Source organism: Homalodisca vitripennis, chromosome 3 (assembly GCF_021130785.1).
Source record: "Homalodisca vitripennis isolate AUS2020 chromosome 3, UT_GWSS_2.1, whole genome shotgun sequence".
NCBI lineage: Eukaryota > Metazoa > Arthropoda > Insecta > Hemiptera > Cicadellidae > Homalodisca > Homalodisca vitripennis.
The window spans coordinates 151,770,367-151,795,178 of record NC_060209.1 but is presented as its reverse complement, the minus strand read 5'-3'; the positions used below and the strand labels follow the sequence as shown (position 1 = coordinate 151,795,178).

Sequence of the window (24,812 nt, the reverse complement as noted above, 5' to 3'; positions counted from 1 at the left end):
ACTATCACTTCCAAAATTTACAGTGAAAATGTTAATCCAACATTGAGGTATTTATTTTTATGCATCGTAAACAAACTAGTTCACAGACAGTATTTATTTGGGCGGTCCATGTATTGTGGTCAAGCTGGTTTATCTCGGTCAAGCTGGTTTATCTATATAAATCTATGACATTGGACATATCAAGGGAATTATTAGTCGAAAATACAATGTACAATGATTTCCCGTTTAAAAACAAAGGATAAAAATTTCTTTGTTCCGTGAACGATTACCCAGTAAACGCCGTGGATGTAGTTTTATGATGAGGCAAAATAGTAATATAATGAGTTACCCTTTTATTGCGATTTAAAATGTTAAGGTTTCTACTTTTATTTATTTTTAGAACTATTTTGACGATCCAAATTATTTTAACAATTCAACTGTATACTTAAACCTAATAAAATAATAAGTGAATATTACGAATTTTAAACTTATAAAAGTATTTCATTAACCAGCACTACTCGTTGATGCACTCCATAGTAAAACGAGCATACTCTTACTATGCTTGTAATTTCTGAATTACTTTTTTACGTTTTCTACGTAAATTCAACTGTCCTAATAAAATATGTTTATAAAAATTTTAGTACACATTCAGAACACTTTAGTTTGTTCATCATAGTTACACCAGTAGTTTACTGTAAACATTTAATTGTATGCAGTTAAACTATCTTTAGATTTAACTACATTTTTGGATTTCGTAAAGCTATATCCTTAATAATTTGTATGTGAATAGTATATAGATATTTAGCGAACATTTATTTCCTTAATTTAAAATTAAACACTTAATTAATCCAATTTGATTTGTGTGAGGCCTTTGTTTATCATGTTTTAATTTTAATTATCAGAAACTTCATTTTACCTTCAATATTTATGGTATTTGTTTTAAACATTTAAGTATTAAGATTTATTCAGTGAATTCCCAATTATTAAAAATAGTTTCTATGTGAAATTATTCACAAGATTTTATTAGTTGTAATTCTTTATAAAATAAAAAACCTCGATACACGTGTCAACATGGGCGCTACGCTAGGAGATTTTGATAATATGCTTAGATCAGGAAACGGTTCTTATATAACTTAGGAAAATAAAATAAACTCCATTTATTGACATAATCATAATCCAGTGAGTTGTAAGTTGGAGTAGCATATTACTATATTATTATTATTTATATTATTTATTTGTAATATTCATATTTTAGTGCTAATTACAAGTTGAAAATAAATGTGGATACTTTCACTTCTAGTTGAAAAAATAATTTATTAGAAATGTAATAATCAGTAATGAAGACCTATGTGCTAAATATTTTGATTTATTGAATCATGTTATATTGCTGCGACAACAAAATATGAGTTTAAAACAAGTTTATGAATTTAATTATAAAAAACATTATAGTCAACTTTTGTTTTATTAATAATTCTTCATCATACTATGATATTATATCTATATTGTGAGTTACGTTTATATTCATATATAAAAAATACGAATCCTGTATGCTTTTTCTGTACTGTTAAATAAAAACTGACAGGAGAAAACGTTTCAAAGTACGATAAAATTACAAAAGGTAATAAAATTTCAAATAACCTTAAAGAAGCTAATATTTTATATTAAAATATGTTTGATATTATAGCCCTGGAAGATTTTGCAATATACTGAACTAACCAAATATCATAAAACATTATTTAAGTGATTAATGGAACACACCTAGGATGCAGATATGCATTGGTAATTTCTTAAAATTTCATGATTCTAATGCGTGATTTCGAGTTAGTTTTTTTTATATATGGATTGAGAAACCGTTTTAAACAATTAAGAATGTAGGAATTGTAGGAAAAATAAATATATATTAATTGGCACAGTTAATAAAGAATGCTAAGAAAAATTTAACTACATTTCACTAAGCTTAAGAAATCTGAATCCTTGAATATTTTAATGAAACTATGCAACTCACCTTGCAGATTCATGGCGGTGGGAAACATGGGAGGCCGATGGTCCTGGTGACGGGGCCCTCCCATGACACTGCACTGGGCCCCGGCCCCGGTCAGATGATGCCCCATGCCGGCGCCGCCCGGGTTGTAGGAGCGGGCCATGGAAGCGGCAGCGGCCGTGTACCGGTAGCTCATCTGCGAGCACGAGGTCAGGTCGCCGTACGAGCACGGACCCAGGCCGGGGTCGATCCCCGGAGTCAGCGAACAACTCGAGGCGTCGAAACTGGCGGCCGCTTGGTTCAGGTACGAGTAGTCCATCTTCACGAACTGGATGTCGATTTTGCCAAATCAAAACTATTTGCTTAAAATTTGAAACTTTATAAAAATATCTATAGAGTTCAAATATAAACAATAGAGGTTAAAGTACAAAGTCGTCCGTTGATTTTAAAAGCGTTTTAAGTTTTGTTGACTAATTTTAAACAATCAAACACAGTTGATAAATGGTAGTTAATGCCAGTTGAGTCAAAAAGACAGTGTTGTAAAGTTTGAATCACAGATATTAACGAGTACTAAGAGGCGATGTCCACTCACTTAAAAGACCTGAAAACTGACTTGAAAACTATAAAATATACAAAAATAATTAGTCCATAAAATTAAAAGTCACTTGGCGAAAATTACCGTCACCTCATCGTGTCCAGAAATCACTCGCGACTTGGCACTCGAAAGTTCCGCAAATCGGTTAGGCAAAAACAAGTTCCAGTTCCGGCGGCGCAGACAGAACGCTAATCGAATCAGTTCTATCGGATTATACAGAAGCCGGTCGACAGTCTTGAGAGAGGGAGAAAGAAGATGTTATTATATAGAAATATTTAGAGACTTCTCGGACCCGACTCGGTGCTCGCCGGAAATCAAATGATAGCCTTTAATTCAATAACAGCTTTATAGAAAAGAGTGACTCGGCGCTGCGAGGGTGGGGGCGGGGCGTGGCCAGGGGGGGTGCACCCTCCCGCCCGCCAATGGGGCACATTTTCACGCCGCTTTTCTCTTCCCTCGGTGCGCACCCATTGGCCCTCCCCTCCCCACGGAACCGTAATAAAGATTTTCAGACGGTGACAATATCTAAAATGGAAAAATAACAATGTTCCTCTGAAGGACGGTTTGTACGGATTCGAACCTGAATTAACTGGGCTATGAGGTCACTATTCTAGTCGCCACCGGTGTTAACTACAGGACAGGGGGAGCGAGCGTTGGCAATCTGTGGAACCGTAGTAAAGATTTTCATATGGTGACAATATCTATGACGGGAAAATTAACTGTCCCTCTGAAGGACAGTTTGTACGATTCGAATCAGAATTAACTGTGCTCTGAGTTCAATCTTCGAGTCCACCAGTGGTGACTACAAGACATTGGAATTAACAGGACTACGAGGATGTCATTCAAGTCGCCAACTGTGCTAACTACAGGACATAAGAAATTACTTGGCAATAAGGTAAATATTCTCGTTGCCACCAGTATTACTACAGGATATATCAATCAACCGTTGATGACTACAGGACTTGATTATTAACTGGACTATGAGTTCAAAATTCTAGTCTTCACCGGGGCTGACCACAATATATGTGGAATTAACTGGGCTATGAGGTCATTACTCAAGTCGCCACCGGTGCCGACCACAATATATGAGGAATTAACTGGGCTATGAGGTCATTACTCAAGTCGCCACTGTTGCTGACTACAATATATGAGGAATTAATTGGGCTGTGAGGTCATTACTCAAGTCGCCACCGGTGCAGACTACAATATATGGAATTAACTGGGCTATGAGGTCATTACTCAAGTCTCCACCGGTGCTCACTACAATATATGAGGAATTAACTGGGCTGTGAGGTCATTACGCAAGTCGCCACTTGGGCTTTTTACAATATATGAGGAATTAACTGGACTATGAGGTCATTACTCAAGTCGCCACCGGTGCTGACTACAATATATGAGGAATTAATTGGGCTGTGAGGTCATTACTCAAGTCACCTCCGGTGCTGACTACAATATATGAGGAATTAACTGGGCTATAAGGTCATTACTCAAGTCGCCACCGGTGCTGACTACAATATATGAGCAATTAACTAGGCTATGAGATTATTACTCAAGTCGACACTGGAGCTGACTACAATATATGAGGAATTAACTGGGCTATGAGGTCATTACTCGAGTCTCCACCGGTGCTCACTACAATATATTAGGAATTAACTGGGCTGTGAGGTCATTACGCAAGTCGCCACTTGGGCTTTTTACAATATATGAGGAATTAACTGGACTATGAGGTCATTTCTCAAGTCGCCACTGTTGCTGACTACAATATATGAGGAATTAATTGGGCTGTGAGGTCATTACTCAAGTCACCTCCGGTGCTGACTACAATATATGAGGAATTAACTGGGCTATAAGGTCATTACTCAAGTCGCCACCGGTGCTGACTACAATATATGAGCAATTAACTAGGCTATGAGATTATTACTCAAGTCGACACTGGAGCTGACTACAATATATGAGGAATTAACGGGGCTGTGAGGTCATTACGCAAGTCGCCACCGGTGCTGATTACAATATATGAAGAATTAACGGGGCTGTGAGGTCATTGTTCTAGTAGCCACCGATGCTGACCTCAGGACAGGGAAGGGAGCGCTGGCTCGGGCAATATGTTGAACAAGCGGATTGATTTGCGAAGTGTCAAATAACATCTTTAATTGAATGCGTTTAAGACAAAAATGTATCATGTCAATTATATAGGAAGATCATTAATCAAACGTTGATGATAGTGGGTATTAAATAAGTAATATACTTACTATATGAAACATAACGAATGTTCGATAGATTGCATACTTAATCAAAATCCGTATGGTGCTTAATCAACGTAAAGCACGACAAATCTATTTCAGTGGTGTGCAGTTGGCATCAGTTGCACTCACTCCACTTCATATAGTATCAGAGACACCCTGTTTAGTTCCGCTTTGATCAGTGTAGCTTCGTATTGAATACATATAAATCGTCATATCCTACCTAAAGAATGTCGCATTTTCAAAGCGCTGTTATTTACCAGTCGTGTGTGTAGCATGTGTACCTGGAGTGTCAGTATGTCATTAGTACCATGACACTAAACCCATCATATTGATTCTAATCGGTTCCTTAGTCTTCACTCGTTCTAAATCAATAAACTCTACTATTAGTTAACTATTTGGTAGTATTGAACCCATAGCTTTAGAGTTTTTTTTTTTTTTTACGCGGGTGCGTTAGAGTTTTTCCACATTTTGGACAACATAATAGTCTTTATTCAGTTATAAATGACAATAACTTTTTATGTAGATACCGAATGAGAGTTGCTATTGATGTTTCTAGTCATCAAAACATAATTCATCATGCTGCACAACTTCTACATTGAGATGAATGAAAAGCATGTTTTATTTATTCCCACGGAAAAAGTAATTTACAATGTAAATACATTGGTAGTATAAAGTATTACAACGAAAATTTGAATATACTGTAAAAAGTATACGACAATAAATAACAATGAATAGACTAAATAACTATTATAATGACTAAATAAATAAACATCTAATGTAACTAATTCATAATATCCAATGAATAACAGTGCTAAAAGCGTACAAAATTCAAGGAATAACATAATAAAACATGTGTAATAATAAAATATGTGTTATAAATAACAATAAAATTTAAACATATAAGCTGAAGAAATAACCATGAAATTCATATAAAAATTAAAACCGAGAAATAATAGCAGTTAATAACAAGAAGACTGTGGAGTTGATAAAAATGAGTAATTGGCAAGTAGGCATGTGGATCAATGATCTCTGCGGCAATGATGGGGTTTTCAAAAGACCTCTTATTGCCCCCAAAGAAATCCAAGTTATGATGCGATTTATGTTCTCTAGACCTTTAGGTTAAAAGTTTATAGAAATTTTCATGGGATTGTTTACTATTCAGTAATTTCTTGTTAAGTATTTATTACAGAATCGGATTTCTAAGTGTAACTCAGCTGTGGTGGAAAGGGTTGATTCATTGTACACGTTGATTTAAGCTTCAGTTCACCTTCCTCTTAGTGTAGCGTCTAAGTGTACTAAGAGGAAGGTGTTACGTTAAGAGGAAGTTGGACACACTAAGAGTAAGGAGAACACACTAATATGAAGGGGAATTGGAGCTAAACTCAATATTCACATTGAATCTACCCTTCCCACCATAGCTACGTTATGTGTAGAAAACTCAGGTGCTCCATCTTGCTCAGAGATCGTGTGAGAAACATCTTAGTGCACGCAATTGTGCACCTGATAAGACAATGACAATGCTTCTTCACCTAGATTACACTCTATTTTTATATTTTGTAGTTACGTCTCTGATTTCGAAACGATGTAAACGCTTCGTTTTGAACTTCTTCGTCGCTGACTTTTTTTGGATCTGATCAGACGAACATGATTCCAGATTCGTGTGCGCGCGCGCGTGTGTGTGTGTGTGTGTGTGTGTGAGCGCGTGTAACAGCGTCAGATTCCAACGCTGTACTAGGAGAAAGATGAACTGAAGCTTAACTCAATTTAAATTTCTGAGTGGTTAAAATTGGTTCTCAAAAGTGTACAAGTACAACACCCGACGTGCGCCTACACACATTCACGTCAGTATATTTAAAGACGTTCTTACAACCTCTCAAGTCGCTTGGATCTGTACAAATTACATTATCTTGAGGTATAAAATTATTGCGAACGTTTTTACAGTTTTAAAATTTTCAATAAAAGACACTTGAATAATTAACGATGACTTAAAAAAATTATAACTGTGATTTTTGTCTCGGGCTCCATTCTCTTTGCTTATTACACCTTAAAACTCTGTGTAAAAGTCAATTCCCACAGTATAATGATAAGGTTCGTGAGTAGTATTTAACTTAACGTATAAATTAAGTCAATTAATGTATATATTGTTGTCCAATTACTCGTTTTATTATTATCATTATTGAGTTTGTAATGTCCTCCTTAAAATATTCAAATGGCTCCCGCAATATACCGAAGAGATGTATATATCGAAAATATATCTTTATTTAAATTACACTTTTACTTAACATTAAACATTTTATATTATTTAGTTGGCAAACGAAAGCGGTTGTAGGTAACAATCCAACCGCTAACTAAAATCGGAAAATGAATAACCTTTATGAAATTCCCTTTCATACTAAGGGGAACCAAAGTAATATTTACACTAAAAATGAATTTTTCGAACACTGTGTTATATTTTAGATTATTTATTTATATTTGCAATGGCGACCATTCAGACTAAAAGAATTAGTTATCTTTTTTATGAATTTTATGGTTTCCTGCATTAAAACCGTTGATATTAGTCATTATAAAGAGCAATAAATAACAGTAGGAGCAACAGGAATCTGCCAACATAAAAATAAAAAGTCCTCCAGACATTGCAATAGAGTCCACCCTTAAAATTCACTGACTGTCCCGTCACCTTAGAAATTGTCGTCCTTAGTGGATCGCCAACAACGGAAGAATTGAGAGCCAAGACGCTAAAACACTTCCAGGATTCCAGCTGAGATAGATATTACGTTTATACCTGATAGGAATGCAAGATATGCCTAAAGGCATGTAGATCGCCTGTACGTTGTCGTTTTCAAATAATAAATAGGATCGTACATAACTAATAATTAATTTTAGGATTTCATGTTCTTAAATTGCAGTATTATTACTATCACATAGCACAAACAAATGCATTGAAATGAATTCCTTTTTTATACATTTCTAATTTACCCTTTTTAAAACCACCCAGTATTTTACAGGTGCTCACCAAATATTTCGTTCTCCAATGTACGTCTTCTCTCCTATCATCGTGAAAATTCCAAATCAAACATGAGAATCTGAATAGTATAAGTGAAGAATGAAAATTTGCAATAATCGTGTTACAATGCGTTTGCGCACTAAGGCTGTGCACTATGATTTATTATTATGATTTCAAAGTCTCAATTCTGAGCGGTCTTAGGTTAGAACTTAAGGAAATATCAAACATACTGAAATAATAAATACCATAAGAGGTTTAACAGCCTTTACTGATTTTAAAATACAAGGTCGTAATAATTACAACTGACCACGAAACACATTAAACCAAATGCAAGAATAATATGAAGTTACTCGTACTACGTTTATATATTTACAAAGTGTAACTCCCGAATTTAGAACTCCAACATTCTTAGAATTTTTTCAGAATTGGCAGAAAAACCACAAATGAGACTATTGTCTAATGCAAGTAAGTTGGAATATTTTATATGCCGTTTGAAAGTTAATTATTGACTATATTACCTCCGATACATTGTGAGGTTAGACTTTGCGAAGTGCCCACTGTAAGTAATAAAATCTATGAAAATTGGTTTATAACTCAAGCTAAATGTACTTAACCTAATATAGATATGGAGATATTATTAAAACTTCATCCGTCACTAGGCAAAGATTGAAATGTAGATATTAAATAATTGAAATTGCACAGAAAAAGGGGATAGTATAAAAAAAACACCATCTTTGCCTATATAAAGTAGTTTTCGAGATGTTACATTTTGTAATTCCCTAATATTAAAAAATGGCGTTATTGTTATTTAGCAAATTAATTGAACAATTTGCATTTCAGTTCGGTGTTGCACCAATCCTGAAAATATGTTTGTTATTTCATGAGCAAATAAAATAGCAAAGTATATTTCCTTAAAGAAGACAATAATGTCTATGATTTCCGAAACCTGTTCTGTAGCAGACACACGTGGAAGGTGGTGAAGCCGCAAGGTCTACAATGTTTCACTCAATCCGACCACGTGAAAGTGGCGGGACTTAGCACTAAGCACTGAGACTGAGTTATAATACATGATACCGCTGCTCAGTAGGCCACCCTGCCTCCCTCCCTCACACACGCATTCAAATATTAACACGTGATTTCGTGTTTAACAACGATATTTCGTTTCATTTCCTCGTAAGTTATATTGAATTTTTTTCATTTATCATACACACTGTAGAGAACAAAGTTTATACGTGATGTAGAACAACAAAACTTAGGTTTATTCTGGATAGTCCAGGAGCACAGAGCCGATTTGTATTGTATAAAATCATAATCCGGTTTCTCTTGAAACCGATAAAGGAGGTCGAAATGAGACGGTACCAACAGGGTTAAAAATATTGGTAGAAAATGCCGTCATAGCACAGATAGGGCAGTCATCTTCTTGCTATATACGCACCATTATGGCAGGTATACAAAATTAAATAAACGCTATAATCTTGCGTAAATTTATGAAATAACTTTTGACAGTGACTGTCGTGTTTAATAATATTGTTATTGGGATTTAATATTAGTTTGTCTTAAAATTATATACGTAGCTACAGGCTTTGTTTGAAATGAAATTTAGCTTCAGTTATAAACAAATTACCATAGATTTTATTACTTATAATGGGCACTTTGCAAAGTCTAACCTCACAATGTATCGGAGGTAATGTAGTCAATAGTTAACTTTCAAGCGGCATATAAAATATTCCAACTTACTTGCATTAGACAATAGTCCCATTTGTGGTTTTTCTGCCAATTCTGAAAAAATTCTAAGAATGTTGGAGTTCTAAATTCGGGAGTTACACTTTGTAAATATATAAACGTAGTACGAGTAACTTCATATTATTCTTGCATTTGGTTTAATGTGTTTCGTGGTCAGTTGTAATTATTACGACCTTGTATTTTAAAATCAGTAAAGGCTGTTAAACCTCATATGGTATTTATTATTTCAGTATGTTTGATATTTCCTTAAGTTCTAACCTAAGACCGCTCAGAATTGAGACTTTGAAATCATAATAATAAATCATAGTGCACAGCCTTAGTGCGCAAACGCATTGTAACACGATTATTGCAAATTTTCATTCTTCACTTATACTATTCAGATTCTCATGTTTGATTTGGAATTTTCACGATGATAGGAGAGAAGACGTACATTGGAGAACGAAATATTTGGTGAGCACCTGTAAAATACTGGGTGGTTTTAAAAAGGGTAAATTAGAAATGTATAAAAAAGGAATTCATTTCAATGCATTTGTTTGTGCTATGTGATAGTAATAATACTGCAATTTAAGAACATGAAATCCTAAAATTAATTATTAGTTTTGTACGATCCTATTTATTATTTGAAAACGACAACGTACAGGCGATCTACATGCCTTTAGGCATATCTTGCATTCCTATCAGGTATAAACGTAATATCTATCTCAGCTGGAATCCTGGAAGTGTTTTAGCGTCTTGGCTCTCAATTCTTCCGTTGTTGGAGATCCACTAAGGAAGACAATTCCTAAGGTGACGGGACAGTGAGTGAATTTTAAGGGTGGACTCTATTGCAATGTCTGGGGGACTTTTTATTTTTACGTTGGCAAATTCCTGTTGCTCCTACTGTTATTTATTGCTCTTTATAATGACTAATATCAACGGTTTTAATGCAGGAAACCATAAAATTCATAAAAAAGATAACTAATTGTTTTAGTCTGAATGGTCGCCATTGCAAATATAAATAAATAATTTAAAATATAACATTGTGTTCATAAAATTCTTTTTTAGTGTAAATATTATTTTGGTTGCCCTTAGTGTGAATGGGAATTCCATAAAAGTTATTCATTATCCGATTTTAGTTAGCGGTTGGATTTTTACCTAAAGCCGCTTTTGTTTGTCAACTAAATAATATAAAATGTTTAACCCAGATATGCCTGAATTATTTTTTTTTAATTTTTTTTAATTCTACAGTTTTTTTATACTATAAATGTATTCTTTCAACACATTTTAACAATAATTGTAAAAAAATTTCATCGTCGTTTAGTAATAATGGGTGGGCCTATATATAGGACAGTAGGAAAATATGAGTGAAATGCTAAAATATTCCAAAAATGCTTTTTATTTTTTAGAAGGGTTTACATTTACATGGATATAATACATGTTTTATGTACTTAATTCAACTGTGTTTTTAACAAAGATATATAAAACAAGCTTAAATAAAATTTTTAGTAAGTGCATTTGTAGTTTATGGCTTTTGTGTGGTAATCAATAAAACATTTAGTATGAAGACCAACATCACACTTTTGGCAATCTGGTAGTGCACTTGGCATGGCAATGCCCACAATCTCGTTTGCTTTTTTCCTGAGGAACAACAAGGTGGTCCAATCTGTCAAACCTGGAGTCCACTTTTGATTGTTTCGATGGCCGTCCAGCCTTTGACGCGCACACCTTTACCAAATGTTTCTAGCAGGTTACAGGCAAGTCTGCGTCTGAAAGACAAGTGGTCAAGGTTCCCTCCCGCATGGCGGTGAAGTTGCCAGGCATTTTGTTCTGCACTGTCAATGCAAGTCACAGATCAGAGGGAAATACCACTTCTTACCTCTGATTTGGATTCGGTACAGGCTCATATTTTGATCGCACCGGTCCACTCCGCCCATTTTTTTTTTTTTGTTGTACTGGTGTATGAGGTTTGGTTGAGGGATGAAAGCATGTTTCTTGGCTTTAAGTGAAAAGCGTTTTACCTGATGTATGGGTTGTACACCAACAGCATTTGAAACAACAGTGACAATACTGTTGTCATTCCATCTTGCAATAATTAAATTTTCATCACATACTTTTTCGTATTCAAAAGTTCCCCTTTCTTTCTTTTTCAAATCTTTACTATCAGTCAGTGGGCACTTTGCTATTCTGTTCTCTCTCACCGTACCAATAGCTCTTAATATTCTTTTGGGACAGTTTTCTCAAACAAAGGTAGACCAGAAAAAAAAAATTATCAAAATACAAGAAGTACGGGAAATCACCATTCTTCTTCAGAACATCACAGTACTGCAAAACAACACTGGCACCAAGGCCCAAGTGTTCATACTGAGGGTCCAAGGTGTGGCTGCTCCCTTGGTAGGGGTCTTTCCAAACTACATAGCCCATTGGGTGTAGCACCAACCCCAAAAATTTTGTAACCATAGCGAATAGGTTTGTTTTTCTGTGATGAATTGTTTCAAAAACCATGCCTCCCAAAATATGGGACCATAGACTCATCAACTGAGTGGTGTTCCTCATGTGGTGCGTAATCAAAAAATGTTTTGTTCAATGCATCAAAACAATGGACGTACTTTTGCATACTTGTCATCAGCATTGAGGTTGTCATTATCACAAACATGCAAATTTGACATAATAAACTCAAATCTGTCTCTAGAAATTGCATTTACAACTAATTCATTGCGAGTGTCCAAAGCTGTTTCCCAAAACATTCGTCTTCGAGGTAATGGAACCATAACCACTCAACAACAATACTCCTATGAAACATTTCATTTCATCGACAGTTACATCACCTAAACGGTTATGTAATGCCGCATAACGATTTGTTTTCTCAACTAATAAATCTACAATATCATCATCGAAAATACAGAAAAACTGGTTCCATTGGTGTTAATTTTTGTTGTACTTCCTGTCTATTACTCCAAATAGTATCATCTAGTTTTAGGTCCTCTTTGACCCATTTGTACTGCTTTTTAGTGAATGGCTTACTAACCTTTTTTGCTGGTTTCTCTTCAGTGAAATTCTGAATTCGTCTTACTTTTTTATTTGGTGGCTGTGCTATGTCCATCTTCGCTGAACTAGAGGGTAAGGTTGGTTGTGATAAAGAAGGATCCTCTTCATCTTTGTTGTCACTCAGTTCAAATTCTTGGGAAACTTCAGCCGGGGCCAATAGTTGGTTTCCTGGAAGATGATGGATTGAAGTCATGTCCTCATCCCCAGAATCTCATCAGTGACATCATCATTTTGCATTGATTGGTGGCTGAATATATACGCCAATTTCTTCATCAGGTGGCACTTGGATCTCTTCATCTTCTAGCATCGTCAAAATTTCATGAAGGTTCAAGTTCCTAAAAAATTCAAAGTAACGATAAATAACAAGGTTTTTCAGAATTTTTTTATAAAATAACTGTAAAAAAATTGTATTGATGCTTAAAACAAAAAGTTTAACCCAATTACTAAGTCACGACTTGAAATACAAGGGTCGAAACTCATTTGAGAGTGGGAAGCATTATTGTTGTACATATGCCTACTGGACTACATGTAGGACGGGCCAATTCCCAAACATAACCTATAAACGGTCTGAATTTAGAACGGTCACATTTCAAGATAAATGTAATAACTAGTTAGTCAGTTTATTAGGAAATGTACTTAAATAGGTTTAAAACTACGAAATAATAGTATTGTACTTACTTTTCGCACATTGGCGCAGAGCTCATGAAGTTGATTGGAAATCCTAAATTTGTAAACTAGTCTAAAGAAACAAACTAGTTGAAGCATTCACTTGATTGTTGCTCAGATGCATTCAGTAGCTCTTACTGAAGACAGCAACCACCCTGGCCACCTGTTGGAAAAAGCTGAAACTACTTCAGAAGTAAGCTTTAGGAGAACACTACAAGTGTCCTAAATATAGGTCACTAGGCATATCTGGGTTAATGTTAAGTAAAAGTGTAATTTAAATAAAGAAATATTTTCGATATGTGCTTGCGTACATCCCTTCAGTATATTGGGGGGGGGGAGCCATTGCATGTAATAGGCAGTGGTACAGATCGTTCTAAGAGTGTTTAATTTTACCATCTTTGTGATAGCATATAGTGTTTATAAAGGATATTAAGTTAATACACTTTAAGAAGTAACAAAATAACATTAACTGAACTTTGCCAAAGCAACGCAACATATGTTAAAAATAAGAGCGAAACTTGGTCGAGTGAAAATAATGGTAGCGCTAATTGAATAAAATCATTGCAGTCAGCAGTCACTTTGTTGAATACTTTCCCAAATTTTATTTTGAGCGAACAATAAATATATCGTCACTTTGCGAACTAATTAAATGTTTTTCTATTGAATCGGAGCGGGTTTAACTGCACAAACGACTCCATAATTACAATAACCAGGTAAAACGCAACGCAATTACCCGTTACAATTGGAACTGGAATGAAATTAGATTCAATCCGATGTGAAAAGCGTTGTAATCGAATCGGCCTCAGTGATATTATTAAAAGCAACGATATTCGCATGGCTGTGGATTAGTGTGTCGAAAGTCAGCTGTAATTATCGACAGTGTAGCCAACTGACGCGCCAACTTGCCCAAATAATGGCACACAATCCCGCTAGATTATCGTTTCACTTTGAAGTGCGCCCGGCGGATTTCTTTCTGAATTGTCATCGCCCCAGGTTGGAAATGTTATTGAATTCCGCCTGTTGACGGTTAAGCTCCGTTTAAACTCCGTTACGCCGGGCTTACCCAACTCGAAACTAATTATCTAACTTCATCACTACGCGATTGCAAAACTTGCATGTTTTGTACCTAGAATTCTTCGACATCGTAGAATGAATGTACTTTAAAAAGCATTATAATTTGAGTACCTTACTGGCTTTAGTGATATATTTACATACAACTCAGAGCATGACATTCATAACTCTTTGAAAATAAAAATAATGGTAACGTTGTAATTGGAATAAAATACTGGATAAATATCCAACATAACCTATCCATAGCTTATAGCTCTATCTATTGTAAAGCCAGAGAGTATTTTTTATGCAAAGAAGACTCTTTCTAAAACTAAGTCAAACTCTAATGTGTGAAATAATGTTTATGCTGAAGATTTATTAAATACGCGTAGGCCTATCCGCATTTATACAAAAATAATCAGTGATTTTATGAATATAACTCTTTCTCTTATATCCACGTAAACTTATTATTTAAAGTAGATTTTAATTATTCACTGACAGTGATACATAAATAGTCTGTTTATTATTAATTTACAATACAAGCCAATTTTATATTAAAATGTAAACAAATGGCTTAGGATATTCAGAACAAGGCAGGCTGTGAACCAAACATGCCAAAAGGTCACCGAAGTCTGGTGAAAAGGAACATCATCCATGCCGCATAGGTGGTTGTTTAATGGAATTGTGAACGTAATATCAGCGTACACGGAGGTAAAATAGCCTAAACGCATTTTCATAATTTGAACACAATTTGGCGGTTTAATGTTGTGTGCGGGGATGTTATTGTGTCATTCTGGTCGCTTAAACACAATAACGTCCCACGCTAACTTTTGGGAGTGTGGAATTGTACGAGATAGAGGGGTAGTTTACCCTTAACATTACTATTATGCCTGTATTCGTTAAACGTGTTTTAGGTATACTAATTAAAGTATTGTACTAGCAATTTATTTTTCAATCAATAAAATAAAGAGCACGTCAAGATGGTTTGGTTTGCTTTAACAAAGGTAGTAATATAATGTAAAATATACAAAAAAATCATGGACAAGCAATTTGAACAGATAGTTAAACTACAGAAAAGAGCATTTCGATTAGTGTGTGGCCTGAGAGGACGGAAAAGCTGTCGTTAAGTTTTTCCTGCGGGGGGGAGGGGTGGCTGCTGCCTTTTACCTTCACTTTTCATATATTCTAGTTGTGTGGGCACTTTTAAAAAAACTGCCTAATTTTCCAGCATCCACGCACAGAGTTTAAAACAAAGCATAAAAAAACCTTCTAATTCCAATGTTCAGATCGAATGTCCTAAATGTCGATTTAGTATCTTGGACCAAAGTTATTCAACCGTCTTTCTGAACTAATTAGGTTCTGCGATAGTTTACATTTGTTTAGATTTGAACTTAAAAAATGTTGAATTGGTAAAGAGTAATACACCATGGAGGAGTATGAGTATTTGACAGACTTGTCCTAGTTGTGAAGCATTGTAGTTCATTTTTATTGAGTTGGATTAACAGTATAATCCTAGTGGCCTAACAGTAAAATAGATAGACTACCGTGGATCTGATTTTGACAACGGTCTGTGCAATGTATTTGTCTATGACCATTAAGGGATTTGACTTTGACAATTACTGAATTGAAAAATAAAATATATTGCTATGCAAAGTATCGCCTTGTATGGCATAACTATTATAAAATTGAAGATGAATATGATAACAATCGTATACCTACTTTTTTTGTAACTAGGGGAGAAATCTTCCCAAGACATCCCGGAGGATTGTGTGCGCGTGTGTGTGTGAAATGTGACCAGTACGTACATGAGTTACAACATCAGGGAGTGACGTGTTTTTTTGTTCATTTAGAACTTTAAAAGTAAAATTTAAATATAATTTAAGAAAATTAATCAGTGAAGAGGAATGAAATTTTTCTCTTAACAAAATCTCGCTCCTTATAAATAATAAATGTATAACTCACTGAAGCTATTATTCATGTGCATGCTGTAAATAATTTCACATTTTTATCTTCAGCAGTTTTTGAATCCTAATTCGAAAATTGTAAAATTTACTACATTGCATGCCTGTAATTTCAAGCGGAGTGATAAAAAGTGTTCTTTTTTCAAAGAGGTTATCGGAAAGTACTATGAATTTAACACAAAACTTATTTTCCAAATCCAATATCGGTTGCACCACCTCATGTAAAATTCTTAATACCGAATCGTAAATTTTATTCTAAACATAATGTAGCCAGAGATATATGATGGATTGTAGTTGAACAGACTGGGCCTCCACTTCATCCACGGTTACAAGGCTGAGATGATACACCTTTCTTGGTGGCTGTTGCATCTGCTCTTATGTAGATGTGGTCTTATTGCCACCCCTTACCTGTTCGTAATATTCTGTCTCTTTGGAAGCTGCGCAGAAGACTCTTTAAGAAAGTACATGAGGAGTTTCCTCAGCCTTCAGGATAAACACTTGAACTTGATCCAGAAGAAAAAACGTTTCGGTACAAATATTTAAAATATTATAAAATAAGTTAATATGAGATTGCTTTTAAAATATGTTTTCTAAACCTAGGGCAAATATTATTTTTTCTTATATTTACTAGCTCTATCAAATACGTCTTTCATGACGTAAGTTAAACCTTCCATACTATATTTTAGACTATGTAGTACTTAAGAGTATGTATTCAAAATACCTTCAATATGGGACGGTAGTAGTAGTTTAAAAATATTCTATCAAAAGATTTTTTATTCATTTTTTTATTTTAGTTGAGGGTATTGTTACATGTATTTTAGCATGATATCCACAATTTCCCCGGATTATCCAGTTTCCAATTTGATGTTATGGTGAACTGTTTTGTATAAGCTAAAATACGTTTTAAAATTGTTAATTTTAACTTTGTTGCGTTTATGTGCAACTATTTTCTCGCATCATAAAATTACCCTAAAACTTAAATAATTTCAAGTAATAGAATTCACATAAAATTCAAAACCTCTAATGTAAATTTACTTATCCCATATCGTTCAAAAAGAAATTGGAGTAGAATTTGAAAAAACATCTGTAAAATCGTTGCTTGCAGTCCTCACCCAAACACGCACGCAGTTTTAAACAATTCAATACATATTTTAGCGACTCGTAGGATCGGCAAAATGTCACCATCCTTAATAATACCTTACTTTACTAGTTTATTTAACATAGTTTGTTATTTATTGTGACATCAGCACTGAATATTATTCAAGTACTGCATAAGTGTTGATGTTTCGTCCATTAACGTACGAGACCATTATCAGTCAATGAGCTGGTTGTCACGTTGTGAGTGGCTGTGAGACAGGAGTCACTCGCCGTGAGAACGTGTCCCAGTCCTGGTCCCGGCGTCGTGACGCCTCCAGAGACCCGACATATTTCCAGTAATGGGTCCCCCAGGACTGTGGAGAGCTGTGCCGCGACGCCGCCGCTGACACGACGCGCCCTTCCGCGTGGGAACTCTGCAGTTGCGCATCTTCCAACGTCAGACATGTCGTAACGAGCTGTGAGCTGGAACATTATACATTATAACATCTGCCAAAGTTAGAACCAAAACCACACGTTTTCTACCGTACGTGTCTGTATTCCTTTCAAAGTTAGTGTTTTTAAAGTAATTGATAATCTTAACTTTGAATAAATAATAATACTAATAGTTATTATTATTATAGTACGAGACAAAAATAGAACTAAAGATAATTAAAAAAATGTTAATTAATTAAAAAAATAAATCATATGAAATATCTTAGAGTACAAAATGTCACTGCAGTCGTATAAACAATTAATTTATGAATGATCTTAAGGGTGGGAGTGCTTTGGATACAAAAAATAAATATATAAAATTAGTAATAAGAAGTTTTACTTTATAAAAGATAAGTGTAGCGTTAGTTATACAAATTGTACCAGTATACTCGTATACAGATTAAGTAGATATAATTGTAAATTACATTCAATTATTTAAGACTTATAAGTTTATAAAAGGTCAAATGATTTTATTTACACGGAAATATAATTTTATTGTTGATCGTTGATACCTCTTTTCGGTAAAGGTGTCAAAACAATATCATGAAACCAGGACAGTGAAAATACAGTTTTATAGTGTTTAACAGTTTAACTTTTTTAGAATAACTGAAAGTATGGATTGTATCTAGATAATCCCGCTTTATGAAAAAGTTTCCTTAGATGACCTTACATACAAGTCATATTTTTCTATTATATTTCCAAGCACGCTATAGTAGATTTAGTCTTAAAGTCAATGTCAGACTAAGTAAAATACCAACTTCAGTAACAGAATTATTTACACTGTAAAAGTTTCATAAAACTCCTCAATATTATATAATACACGTGGTTTAATTGTGAGTTTAACGCATTGAACGTCGAGAATTTTATATTGAATATGGAAGGCAGTGTTGAGGAGATGATCTCCTGCCTGAGAAGGCAGATGTTAGTAAACTATCCATATATGTCCCGAATTATTATATTATAAATGTTCGGTAATTATTTTCTGAAAGGCAGAATATAACTACATATCTAAATATGTGACAGATTTAAAAAAAAATTCCACAGAAATGGTAAATTAGAACTCTCTATGTCAATCTTCGATCCAGATTTATTCCAAGAAACTAGGAGGTGCAGACGTTTCGAGTAAAAAACCTACTCTCGCGATATGTACGAGTATAGCCCAAACAAAATTCTGCCCAGACACTGGACTTTGTTGAATTTATTTGAATGCAAAGGTTACTCTAGTGATGAATACAATTGAATGAATTCCACAAAATTATGTTTTCCAAAAGATTTTTGGGTTTTCTCAGAAATAGACAATTGTATCATCAGCGTACAGTTCCTCATCTATCAATTTATCATCAGTGCACAATTTCTTCCGTACGTAAGTTATTATTTCATGTTATTGATCTATAACTAATAAGATTGTACTAGGCGATGAGCTAAGCCATGAGATAAATACGCCTAGGATTTTATAGGAGTCTTGTTAGTCTGGCTGTATTTTGATGTCTTGATTTCTGTTGGGAGAGTAACCACATCCCAATGTAATTGTCTAGAATGGGACACAAAATAGTCTTTGAGAATATAACATAACGGCGAGAATTTAAATTTTTAGTAGTTTGAAGAATGAAACCAAGCTTGGAGGTATCTTTGTTAAAGATGTAGTTATATGTTTATGGTGTCAAGAATGCAGACAGACAGTCTGGTAGGCTGGGACTGGTGTCCCTTGCTGATCCAGCATCTCTGCAATAAGTAAAATTGCTGCTTATCGTCTGTGCATCCAGTTTCATTTGGGATTATTGTTGCGGTGTGATCTATGGGGTGTTCTGTGGGTCTAGTGGTCAGTAAGAATTGTGAAGTGGGTAGTATTGGAAGTCGAAGTGAGCTGGTGTCTGTCCGAGTGTGTATCTAAAGTGGGTCTTTGAGGATGACTCTGAGCTGGGAGATTTTACACGGCGGGATGCCCTCTCTGGTCGCCTACTCTCGAATTTGGTGTCACGGTGACTCAGCTGCCACTGTATACAAGTCACTCGCCTGGTCTCTAATGTAATCTTGCAGTTTAGGGATTTCTGCAGAACGTAGGACAACCGAGTTTATTACCAACCAGGTTGTGTTCATTGGTTGGAGCGTACTCCTCTGAAATGCGTCCAGTGCCATCTTGGATGTCTTGCAGGAGTAGGTGTCAAGAATGAGTACATGACCAACAGGTTCATTGTATTATTTACTCGTTTAAGGATAGCGATTTGTGGAATGGAAAAGCATGAATTCCTGAGATCGATATATGTTATAATACTTAAAAAGATTCAGACCCAAAACATTTATCCTACACCAATTCAGAAAAACGTTGTAGAACTGATTGAGAATCCAGTGCGATCTTTCTGAAAATCAAAATATGTACATATCGCGGTCAGGCACCAAAATGTCACTACCATAGAAGATTTAATATCATTGATAAATTAGATATATAATCATGATCCCATATATTTACCCTGATCAACATCAGAGATGACTGTGAAAAAGACAGCTGTAACTCCGTCAAGTTTTACTGTAAGATTTTAGTCAGACATAAAACTGTATCACATATAACACAATAATATCGTGGATTATATGATCAGAAGCTACGGTTTTATATTTCTTTTACTAATTATTAATGAATGCTGAAATGAAATATTCGTGAATCTGAAGATTTATCAAGGTGAAGCGTCCTTATCCTTGTTATACTAAAGGGCGACCGCCCCAACTACACATACATCACGGAAATATGGAATAATTTCAAGCACTTTCCAGTTTTAATATTAACGAAATTCTAAAAACAACAAATCTGATATTCGTAAGGAAACTTATTATAATTTTTAGTGTTAAAAAGGCAAAACGATAAATCTAAATGCAAATATTTTACAGTTTTATGTTGTTCACTGCACGAATAATAAAAATCCAGTTGATACCCAACCTGAGAAACGTTTTTCTCATATACCGTGTGTTCTGTAGTTATAGAGCGCACTACGTAGAAATCTAGGACAACAGTGAGTTTGATATGATAGTAAAATATCGTTTGAATATTTTTTTTAATTACTTCGGCAAACGGAGATTGAAGGAAATTGGTCGATAGTTTCTATTATTGTTTATATCGTTACTTTAAAAAAATGATCACAGTACAACTCTCTTAAAGAAGATAGGACAACATGATGGATACCAAAAATATTTCAAAGAATAATTCCGGTTGATATGCTCATACCGGAGTACAATCACGTAATACTACATAATTATAGCTTACATTATGAACGGTATGTACATTATAACCTGATCTCCACATGGGTAACCTAATGCAGTATTATTAATAAATTGGTATGCTTAATCTAATAATTAATATTCTTTTTAAGCTAATGTGCCATGGCTTTTTATTTACTACGTGTTCCGGCTTACAACGACTCGAAACATTATAACACAATTAAAATCTTGAAATATTTACCGATGTTTCGGTTCTTCAGGTAGTAAATGAAAATCCTGCGAGGCAGAATATTTCAAGATTTAAGTTATGTCAACAACTATTCGACGCGGTGGTATACAATTAATATAACATATAAATTTATTTATTTTAATTTCGATTAGGAATATTTATTCCATGTAAATTGATAATGTTAATAAATTAAACTTTTATAGTTTTTATGGTAGATACGAGAGTGTACACTTAATACAAAATAAAATTGGAGTTACTCTCTTTATAACTTGACATATTTGGCAACATTAAATCCCCCGTATCCGTCTAGTAGAAGACAGACCTTCGAGAGGCACATGTGGCAGAGGGAACACTTGACCTGGACTGGGTGGAACACTAGTCACGTGAGTGACACGTGGACAGTCACGTGACCTGTAGTACCAATCACAAGCCACACACCCGTGTCATGTGATCCATTACTCTAACTACATTATTGTGCCAGCTGATTGTTCCGGCACACGGCCTCTCGCGGTGGTGGCAGTTTTTCTGTCTCCCTCGACCCGCGCTCGTCCGCTCTGACTATGTTCTCGCTGGTAGTACTTCCACTCTATATCACCACACGGCTCAGGACCTTCGCTTAAATATTTGTCGTCATCAGGTCTTTATCCCGTATGCTGGATTATAGAGCTACATTAGCTCCCTCCTCTAATAATTTTGTAGGAGCTCCGGCGTGTTGCAAATGAGGAAATAAGGGTTAATATGACGATTTGCTTATAACATAAATGTCTTTTGCACAAGATGTTTACGTCGTTGCATGTAAAAATCAATCGTGGGGTTTTTTATTAAAAATGTTCTGTATTTTCATCGTAACATTGCCTTTAATCAATAATGTTGTGTATCCATAGTTTACATTTTATTTTAATGTTTCAAGGAATTTACAACAACGTAGCATTTTTAGACTTAACTTTGATTTTGAATCTCTCAAAAACCAGTAAACTTACGAAGATTCGTGCCAAAATTCTTTTTTCTTACTATTTCCGAAAAGGTATCACGAAGGGAAAAGTATAAATTTGAAATCTTTGAATTTGGGAGCACCATCGTCCGGGGGACAATTTTCGAAGATTTTAACACGCTATCCAAAAAACAGTTTATTATTTATCCAGAAGGACTCCCTGCGTTTTATTTCTATAGCTTAAAGCAGACTCTATGACCTCTATGTATATTTCGTGCTTTAACAACATATTACTATAAAGGGTAATCTCCTTAATTATCTTATCCGATAAGCATGTTTCTGTAATAGGAGAGTAAATAAAATGGGTATTTCTTCGTTCTTAGTAAGACTGCAATGCTCTTTTATTCAATTTTATTTATCTAACTGTATGTACATTGTATGGTTAGTAATTCTCAACTGAATACACAAACCATGGGGTTAAACTGGAATGTAAACATTATACGGGCCCTGATAGTGGCCAAGATAGTGTATAATAGTCCTATTTTTCCAGAATGTTATATAATATAAAGAGATCAGGTGATTTGTTTTAAATATTAATTTATTACATGATTGTACTATAGGCCTAAGTAACTGAGTATATTATACACGAAGCGTAACTTACGATTCAGCATGCTTATACAGCAATTTAGTATATAATTAGTAATGAAATGTTATAAAATGTAACTGATCCATATAATTTCTTTTGGACTGTGTTGAATGGTTCCATATTCTTTTCTATACACTCTCAAGACTTTCAGTTTATGCAGAGGTTTATATATTTAAGAAAATGTAAGTATCGATATTATTAAGCGGAAAGGAAGAGAAAATAAAATTACACGAGCCTTCTTTGTGCCCCCAATAAGTTTATAAACAATTTGTGGAGAAATAGCCAAGTTTAAAAACTGGACTAAATTTTACTAATACAAAAATAAAAGCCAGTGAGTCTATGCCTCTCTCAAATACTTGTAGTAGACCAAAAATTGTAAAAGAAGTTTCAAAGAAATATATTAAGTGATAGCATATTACACCGTTAATACCAATAGGTTAGATTTATTAATAAAATATAATATTCATGCTGTTACCTGAACAAGACGGCTCAGTAGACATCCAGTAAACTGGTGAGTTAAGAATAATAACAATTTGGTTAATGGCCACTTTTTAGAATTTTAATTGTTTTATTTTAACTTTTTTAACCTCATGTAAAATGATAATCGTAATTCTTATTCCTGGCAGAATTCATATTTAGGTTATTTATATTCTATATCAGTCAGATCAGTAATGTAAGTAATTAACGTTCTGTTAATATAGGACAATCTATGTTACACTAGAAAGGCTTTGATGATATTCTTCAGCCACGTCATATTACGAGAATTTGCATAATAATAGTCAACTTTTTTTAATGATCCCCTTTCATATGGAAGTTTGTGTAAAAGTTTCGAGCAAAATGTTACTTGACATTTATTGAAGAAGAATAAAACTAAATTTAAAATGTGTTAGAATAAAATTATGTAGATTTATCTATCACCTGTGCAAAACAATAAAAAATTATTAATGAGATGTAGAACAATTATATTTGTAACTAGATTTAGTATAGTAATAAAAATTAAAAAATACTCTTTGAAATTTTATTTATTATATTATCTTTAGTAAACAGAATAACGTCGTGTTGATGGTTTCAGGAATCTTGATGTAGAATCTTTACCACTCGCATTATGAACATTATGTATTTAATATCGTAGTATTACTTTTCACGAATCATCTAAAAACACTTTCACAAAATAAAATGTTACTTCGGAAATAAACTGACTAAATTAACAATAAAATTTGGAAAACCATAATTTAATAAACAAAAATTATTTTGCTCTACAAGATTAGACAGTTACTGCAGACTTAGAATGAAACTCTTTTTTACGAATTTACATTCTATGTTACATAAAGACAATTCCAAATCAAACTATTTAGGCTGAATGAGTTGAAAATTAGAATTAACTCGAATTATTAGGCAGCCTTAAATACGAATACAAACAAAAAAGCAGCACACGTGACAACACAGCGAGACAGAGGAATTTAAAAGGCCAGTTTGGAGGAGGGGTAGCAAGTGGTGGTTGTTTTCACACAGAGACACGGAGGGGTGTTGGCCTCACTACAATGACTGTTTATCAGGCACAATAAGGGGACAATTGAAAAGCAACAATAGACTCCCTCTGCAGGACATCTGCCGCCTACCGCTCACCGCCACTATAGTACTCGTACACCCCCCCCCCACCCACAACCAGATCTAGATTGAATCATCCCTCTTGATCGCAGTAAAACAATATAGAAATGGGCTATTAATGACCCGTTATGTTATTGAGCTATTATTTTAAAATTGTATATTTTTATAATTTATGTTGGTGATAAAAAAAATACAATGACGTCGTTGTGCAAAGAGGACTTGTTTGTTGAAGCAACATAACAATCAGTAGTAGTATCACGCACGTGGAACTAGGCAGTGAGAAATTTTATATAATGATTTTGTAATACGAAGGAAAGATTAAACATTAGTAAGCAGTTTTCATGTTTCATATAATTTGAGATGTATTAATGGAGAA

The 24,812-nt window shown here is 34.4% G+C and overlaps 1 protein-coding gene across 1 annotated transcript in view; it reads right to left on the bottom strand.

The window, feature by feature from the left end:
* Positions 1 to 2,405, bottom strand: part of LOC124358403 (paired mesoderm homeobox protein 2A-like) — a 61,774-nt gene extending 59,369 nt beyond the window's left edge. Inside the window, exon 1 of the mRNA XM_046810704.1 lies at positions 1,985 to 2,405. Coding sequence (XP_046666660.1) covers positions 1,985 to 2,279 — 295 coding nt within the window. The 5' untranslated portion in view covers positions 2,280 to 2,405. The remainder of the gene's footprint in view (positions 1 to 1,984) is intronic.
* Between the last annotated feature and the right edge of the window lie 22,407 nt (positions 2,406 to 24,812).